The sequence below is a fragment of the Trichechus manatus genome, unplaced genomic scaffold, assembly GCF_000243295.1.
Source record: "Trichechus manatus latirostris isolate Lorelei unplaced genomic scaffold, TriManLat1.0 scaffold00045, whole genome shotgun sequence".
NCBI classification, from domain to species: domain Eukaryota; kingdom Metazoa; phylum Chordata; class Mammalia; order Sirenia; family Trichechidae; genus Trichechus; species Trichechus manatus.
In genome coordinates, this window is record NW_004443981.1 from 1,959,071 (window position 1) to 1,967,666 (window position 8,596).

Consider the following 8,596-nt stretch of genomic DNA (forward strand, 5'->3'; position numbering starts at 1 on the left):
CCAATGTCATAAAACAACACGTGTACTACTGTTTCACGAGAAACTATTTGTTCTGTAAGCCTTCACCTGAAGTACAATAAAATATAAAAAAAAAAAAAGTTCTGAAGGAAATTAGAAGTGCTACTCCAGTGGACACACGAATAAGGCGAAACAGCCTTATTGCTCATATGCAGAAAGTTTTAGTGGTCTGGATAGAAGATCAAACCAGCCACAATATTCTCTTAAACCAAAGTCTGATCCAGAGCAAGGCCCTAACTCTCTTCAGTTCTCTGAAGACTGGGAGAGGTGAGGAAGCTGCAGAAGAAAAGTGTGAAGCTAGCAGAGGTTGGTTCACGAGGTTTAAGGAAAGAAGCCGTCTCTATAACATAAAAGTGCAAGGTGAAGCAACAAATGGCTGATGTAGAAGCGATAGCAAGTTATCCAGATCCAGCTAAGATAATTGATAAAGGTGGGCTACACTAGAGATTTTCAGTGTAGATGAAACAGCCTTATATTCGAAGAAGATGCCATCTAGGACTTTCACAGCTGGAGGAGAGAAGTCAATGACTGGCTTCAAAGCTGACTCTCTTGTTAGAGGCTAATGCAGCTGGTGACTTTAATTTGAAGCCAATGCTATACCATTCCGAAAATCCTAGTGCCCTTAAGAATTCTGCTACATCTACTCTGCCTGTGCTCTGTACACGGAACAACAAAGCCTGGGTGACAACACATCTGTTTACAACATGGTTTACTAATATTTTAAGCCTACTGTTGAGACTTACTGCTCAGAAAAAAAGATTCCTTCAAAATATTACTGCTCACTGACAATGTACCTGGTCACCCAAGAGCTCTGATAAAGATGTACAAGGAGATTAATGTTGTTTTCATGCCTGCTAACACAACATCCACTCTGCAGCCCATGGATCAAGGAGTAACTTCGACTTTTCAAGTGTTATTATTTAAGATACACATTTCATAAGACTATAGATGCCATTAATAGTGATTCCTCTGATGGATCTGGGCAAAGTAAATCGAAAATCTTCTGGAAAGGATTCACCATTCTGGTTGCCATTAAGAACACTCGTAATTCATGGGAGGCGGTCAAAACATCATCATTAACAGGAGTTTAGAAGAAATTAATTCCAACCCTCATGGATGACTTAGAGAGATCCAAGACTTTAGGGGAGGAAGTAACTGCAGATGTGGTAGAAATAGTAAGAGAACTAGAAATAGAAGTGGAGCCTGAAGATGTGACTGAATTGCTGTACTCTTACGATAAAACTTTAACAGATGAGGAGTTGCTTCTTATGGATGAACAAAGAAAGTGGTTTTTTGAGATGGAATCTAATCCTGGTGAAGATGCTATGAACACTGTTGAAATGACAACAAAGGATTTAGAATATTACATAAACTTATTTGATAAATCAGCGGCAGGGTTTGAGAGGACTGGCTCCAATTTTGAAAGAAGTTCTACTGCGGGTAAAACGCTATCAAACAGCATTACATGCTACAGAGAAATCTTTAGTGAAAGGAAGGGTCAACCAATGTGGCAAACTTCACTGTTGTCTTATTTTAAGAAACTGCCACAGTCACCTCAACCTTCAGCAACCACCACCCTGATCAGTCAGCAGCCATCACCATCGAGGCAAGACCTTCTACCAGCAAAAAGATTACGACTCACTGAAGGCTCAGATGATGGTTAGCATTTCTTAGCAATAAAGAATTTTTTAATAAAAGTATGTACATTTTTTTTTAGACGTAATGCTATGCACACTTAAAAGACTACAGTATAGTGTAAACATAACTTTTATACTCACTGGGAAACCAAAAAAATCGTGTGGCGTGCTTTATTGCAATATTTGCTTTATCGCAATGGTCTGGAACGAAACTCACAATACTTCCAACGTATGCCCGTACAGAGTCAGTGGCTCCCCTTGGAATACAGATCTACTTGGACTTTAAAACCAAAGTGACCTGTCCACACCAAGGAATGATACTGAAATCCAATGAAAGTCGGCAAACCATTGTTTTGTGACTATGTACCAATACCATAGTGGGGAAACCCTCAACGCCAACACAAATACTAAAAATAGTATCTAATCTAACTAATACATTTCCAAAAACGGACTTTCTTTACAACTCTTTAAGTGGATTAAATCAAATAAAAACTGCCTATTTATAACTGCTACTTCAGTATGGTGAACTGACATTCCTTAAAGTTTTTTTAATGGAGAAAAGTTTTAGTTCCAGACACAGAAGGCTTACCTGACTCCTCTCTTTGTCCACTTTCTTAAAACACTTATTCAATGACAAATTATGTCTCACTGAGTTTTTCCACCCAGTAGGTGCATTTGCAAAGTATGGAAAATGTTCCAAGATCCAGTTGTAGATTTCCTTCACTGGCAGGCGCTTCGTCGGGGAGTCCTCGATGGCCATAAATATGAGGCAGCTAAAGGAATAGGGGGGTTTACAGTTGGGGTTCTGCCTGGCATCATAGGGCATGTCCGAGTGGGCAGGGGATGGAGGGGTGTCATCGTCCAGGTCCTGGACGGGGCTGACGCTCCTGAGGACCGACTCCCCGAAGCTCTTCAGCAGGTTCTTGCTCTCGTGCAGCCAGTTCAGGTTGGTCAGCTCTTCATCTTCCATGGCCCCCTCTTCTAATCGGATATCAGGCAAAGGAAAGTCGAGGTCATCGTCTTCCTGAAGAGCCTTGGACAAAGAGCTACCCCGGTAACATGGACTCAGTCCACTGGAGACACTAATTCCTGAGCTTTCTGGCTTCTTACTGGGAGGCATGACTGGACCCATTTACGTGAAGGCTCCTGGGAAATACATTGGAAAGAAAAGAGGAGTTGGTAAAATCCAAAAGAGAAAGGCAGCTTGACCCCTCCTAATTTCCACAACTCCCCCTGCCATGTCTACAGACCCCACCGCATGGGAACATCACCCATGGTGCCCACACTGAGCAATATACACCCACAATTCCACCAGAGAGATGTACTACCAAGGTAAACTGGCCCATACCATGTCATATAGCACAGTGACTTATCACCCCTTAAATAAGGTTAAAAATGTTTACTGCACCTTTAACGTGCAAGTGGAGTCTGGGAGTAGTGCAAACAATTAATGTACTAGGCTGCTAACCAAAAGGTTGGAGGTTCAAATCCACCGAAGGCACCTCAGAAGAAAGGCCTGAGATCTACTTCAGGCAAATCAGCCATGGAAACCCTATGGAGCACAGTTCTACTCCGACACACGAGGTCGCCGTAAGTCGGAGTCAACTCCACGGCAAATGTTTATGTGCTAATGCATTAACAAAAAGAATGGAAAATTTCACAATGCCTTCTTTCTAGATCTATGAAGACTCACTGTGACTCTGGGAAAGTCAGTTACTTCTTGGTACCTCAATTTTCCCACCTATAACACATGAATATATACACAGAAAAATTCTTACAAGCCTCATGATAAACATTACAAATAAGCGCAATGCACAATTCCTGCCACCTTAGTGCTGTTACGTCTCATTGTTTACACACGCTGATCCTTCTGGGGAAAAAAAGAAAAAACTGGAAGTTTCAAGCCAGTAGTTTCAGATTAAGTTCAGCTGTTTCCATTTGAAAACCATCGCAACTGCCTTGGAATTAAGACTGTGGTCACCGTGAGTATCGGTTTGGTATTGTTTTATTTTTCTCCCCCCCACTAAAGTCATGACCAAAAATTCTGCAACTTTAATTCCATCTGGCAAACCCACAGAGCAATGACCAGGAATTCTGTGGAAACGAACTGGAGGAAGAAACACATTTAATTTTGCTAGGACGCTACACTCAACAAAAACGCTAGTAAATTCAGGCACCACACGAGCAAGTGAGATTGTGAAGAGATGCCATTAACCAAAATTAAAACAGGTGAAAAATGTCAGAAGTACAACTGGCAGCTTCAGGACAGAAACGCAAGTGCAACAAAAATTGCTTCAGAATTCTCTTCTCACCCTCAATCTCCTGCCTCCACCCCCATTTTTATCAATGACCTAGAACAGGATGTAAAACAGTATCTGATGAGAACAGAAAATGAATGAGGGGGTGGCAAAGCCCACAGACAGAATGATCTGTGCAGATACAAAGCATGGTCAACTGTCCAGCATCCAACGGAAGATTCAAAGAATAGTAAAGATAATGAAAAAGGTCTCCTACTCTCTGGTTGTACCACAGAAACAATGTGCTTGGTTTAAGAAGTATGTCTGTAGGTTTTTGGTTGTTTGTTTTTCTCTGAGACGATCAAGCAATCTATCTAGAGAAAAAAATAAATAAACCCATCAAAAGCAAAGGCATGATCACTCCAAGGCTCCAAAATTCTATTATTAACAAGGTGTCTACAAGAACTGCCACTTCAGGTATGGAAGCTCTAGAATGAAATTCTAGAAAGTGAAATGAGGACAACTGAACAGTCCGCCAAGGGTGCCCATGAACCGCAGCACCCTCACTCTTTAAAAGGTAGACAAATACCACGCAACAATAAAGAACAACGGTGAATCTGTGTAACATCTCACAACATGGGTGAATCTGGAGGGCATTATGCTGATTGAAATAAGTCAATCACAAAAGGGCAAATATTGTATGAGTCCACTATTATAAAAACCCAAGAAAAGGTTACACACAGAAAAAAAAACAATCTTTGACAGTTACGAGGGAGGGGAGGAGCGGAGAGAGGAAATCACTAACTAGATAGTAGACAAGCGTCAACTTTGCTGAAAGGAAAGACAACATACAATACAGGGGAAGTCACCACAATTTGACCAAGGGAAAGTCATAAAAGCTTCCTAGAACACACCCAAACACCTTGAGGGACCAAGTTACTGGGGCTGAGGGCTGGGGACCATGGTCTTGGGGGACATCTAGGTCAACTGGCATAACATAGTTGGTAAAGAAAATGTTCTACATCATACTTTGGTGAGTAGCATCTGGGGTCTTAAAAGCTTGCGAACCGCCGTCTTAGACACGTGGATTGGTCCCATCCCATCCAGAGTAAAGAAGAATGAAGAAAATCAAAGACACAAGGAAAATATTAGCCCAAAGGGCTAAAGGACTACATGGACCATAGCCTCCACAAGCCTGAGTCCAGAAGAACTAGATGGTGCCTGGCTACCACAACCAAACACTCTGACAGTGATCATCACAATAGAGGGTCCCAGACAGAGCAGGAGAAAAATGGAGAAGAAAATTCAAATTCACAAAAAAAAGACCAGACTTACTGGTATGACAGAGACTGGAGGAACCCCCAAGACTATAGCCCCTGGACACCCTGCTAACTAAGAAATGAAGCTACTCTCAAAGACCACCTTTCAGCCAAAGATTAGCCAGGCCTATAAAACAAACAATAACACATGTGAGGAACATGCTTCTTAGTTCAAGTATAGGAGACCTAATGGGCAACACCTGCCCAAAAGCAAAGACAAGAAGGCAAAAAGGGACAGGAGAACCGGGGGAATGAACATAGGGAACCTGGGTTGGAAAGGGAAAATGGGAGAGTGCTGACACATTGTGGAGATTGCAACCAATGTCACAAAACAATCTGTGTATAAATTTTTTAATGAGAAACTAATTTTCGTTGTAAACTTTCACCTAAAGCACAATAAAATTTAAAAAAAAAAGTTAGACAAACAAAACCTGCTCACGAAAGCCTACTGGGGAGCCCACTGGAGCAGCTGTGATTCACAACTCGAAGGAGAGGAAACTTCTGGTGGGACCACAAGTCAGCATAGGGCCAAGCCATCCAGAAACCTCACGTTCATCCACAAGGGATGTTTTTTTTAATTTCTTTTTTTTTTTTTTCTAATTGTTGCGCTTTAAGTGAAAGTTTAGAATTCAAGTTAGTCTCTCATACAAAAATTTATGCATACATTGTTTTGTGACTCTAGTTGCTCTCCCTATACTGTGACAGCACACTCTTCCTTTCCACCCTGGATTTCCCATGTCCATTCAACCAGCTCCTGACCCTTTCTACCTTCTCATCTGGCCTCTGGACAGGAGCTGCCCATTTAGTCTCATGTATCTACTTGAGCCAAGAAACACACTCTTCATGAGTTTATCATTTTATGTCCTATAGTCCAGTCCAATCTTTGCCTGAAGAGTTAGCTTCAGGAATGGTTTTAGTTTTGGGCTAACAGAGAGTCTGGGGGCCATGTCTTCTGGGGTCCCTCCAGTCTCAATCAAACCATTAAGTCTGGTATTTATTTACTAGAATTTGAGTTGTACACCCCACTTTTCTCCTGCTCTGTCAGGGACTCTCTGTTGTGTTCCCTGTCGGCGGTCATTGTGGTAGCCAGACACCATCTAGTTCTTCTGGTCTCAGGCTGATGAAGTTTCCAGTTGATGTGGCCCTTTCTGTCTCTTGGGCTAATACTTTCTTTGTGACTTTGGTGTTCTTCATTCTCCTTTACTCTAGGTGGGTTGGGACCAATTGATGCATCTTAGATGGCCGCTCACAAGCTTTTAAGACCTCAGACACCACTCACCGAAGTGAGATGCAGAAGATTTTCTTAAAAAACTTTGTTATGCCAATTGACCTAGATGTCCCCTGAAACCATGGTCCCCAGACCCCTACCCCTGCTACTCTGTCCCTCGAAGTGTCTGACTGTATTCAGGAAATTTCTTAGCTTCCACAAGGAATATTTTTTGTGTCAAACGAGGAGGCTTCTTTTTAAAGAAAACATAAGCTGGTATCTTTAGATTTAGGGATATGACAAAGTGCAGCTCAGTTTGCTTTTAACTTCTTCATGGACACAGCAAAGCCTGGCCTTGTCTCTCTCACAGTTTCCTCAGATCCCATCAGAAAACCTAATTGTCTGATAACCAGGAATATCCCCCCAGAGAAGAGTACAAATGAGAACTACCAAGCCACTGAAGTCAACTTTAGCTCCAAATGAAAGTTTTATGTCTTCTAAGCTTCCAAACAGGAAAATTATATCATGGCTGACAGTAAAGTAATTTAATTGCACTGTTGCTATGACAACCTGCTGCTCTCTCTTTTTAATTCGCTTATTTGTCAGTAGCTTACCAAAGGAACTAACGCACTATTCTCCATGTTTTCTTTTGTTTTAAACAAACACTGGCAGCAATGCGGTTCTATTGGAAAAATGGCATTGTCAAGAAAAGAGGATCACTTGCATCATCTCTGTTTCTGTTTTAGCCCCCCCATGCCAACTGTTAACGGCACCCCCATAAAACCCGCATTTTATAACAGTACAAAGAGCTGCTGATCTCTACAGTTCCATTTAAAAAGCAGTTCCCAGAAACCACAGCTGAGGAGTTTTCCATTATTATACTCCACATAATTCGCCAAATCTTCTTTCCTCCAATTTTACAGGGGAAAAAAAAGTCCGGGTCACGTGAGTCTGCAGTTAAGCAAACATTTCTTAATCCGCTGCCAATAAGGTTTCTCCACTAGATACATAAATGCTACTCACTGGTGACCTCCTCACCACTTTTCCGTTTGTTACCGGTTACATTCCACACACACCCACACACACACACCCTCTTCATTTTTTCATGACTTGCTGTGTGTTGTTTTTTGTTTTGTTTTCATTTTCACGGAGAAAATGCAGCAGCAAAGCTAGTTTTTTGCCTGCTGTTAGAAGGTCTCCAAATAACTGACAAAGACATGATTGGCCCAGCTCTCAGCAGATGTTCGATGTGAACTTTCAGAAAGTTGAGAAATCCTGCCCGAGACGGGCTGGGCAGCCGGTTTGTAGGGCGGGTATACCCCCCCGCGCGCACGCGCGCGCGCACGCAAAAACCCCACTCGCGTCTACTGTACTTGTCAAAAACATTTCAAGGGGACCTGCGGGAGCTGCGATTGGCCGCGGCCCGCGTCCATCAGCAGCGTTGCCAAGCAACGGGGAAACTGCTCTTCTCCCCGTATACAGGGCAATTGGGAGCTTGCATACCTTCACTGCCGGTCAGATGTCATAAACCTTTTATTGGCCGCGCCGCGGCGAACCTTATAAACAAATCAATACAAGCTCGCCGTCCTCCAACTTCTCCAGGGCCCAAGGAGGGGTTCCATGAGGCCCACGGCGACGGGGGTTGGGCCTCGGGGGGCTCGGGAGACGTTCTTGCCAGTGCCAAGCCTGCACACTTTGGCGGGGGATCTTTGTTAGGAATCTGTTTCTCATATTGGGGTCGCCCCTCGATCAGCACGCCCCCCCACCCCGGGCGCAACGGCGGGGATCTCGTCCTCCACGGACAATACTAACTCTGTTCCTGCGGCGTCTTTTTGGAACCGAGGCACCGGAACAGAGCCTGCACGTCGAGGCAGGAAACTGCGGGCCGGGCAACTCCTCGGCTGGGGGTCCCCGTCTCACCGGGGCCAGGCCCCCTGCCCGCGCCCTCCCCCCAGGAACTGCGGAGTCCCTGGTTTTCTGAGCCGCGGATCGTCTCCAGGAACGCCTCGGACGAGTTGTCGTCCGGCCCCCGTCCGGCCTCCACCAGAGTCGCCCCAGACCCACCGGGGCGCCGGCGACAGTGCAGCCCAACTCACCTGGCTGGAGCTGGGCACGGGGGCGCAGAGGCGCCGCTGCCCTTTAGCGAGAGCCGACAAACTTTGGCGGGGCCCGGCGGGC

General features: G+C 44.2%; 1 protein-coding gene across 7 annotated transcripts in view; it reads right to left on the bottom strand.

Moving 5' to 3' along the window:
• Nucleotides 1-8,596, bottom strand: part of FOXN3 (forkhead box N3) — a 454,396-nt gene that overhangs the window by 263,832 nt on the left and 181,968 nt on the right. For 6 of the 7 annotated variants that reach the window (XM_023731693.1, XM_023731689.1, XM_023731694.1 and 3 more), the window contains one exon: nt 2,245-2,801. In XM_023731693.1, coding sequence (XP_023587461.1) covers nt 2,245-2,787 — 543 coding nt within the window. In that variant the 5' untranslated portion in view covers nt 2,788-2,801. Of the gene's footprint in view, nt 1-2,244; nt 2,802-8,514 lie in introns of all 7 variants that reach the window. The other variant, XM_004376659.2, reaches the window with a different exon arrangement.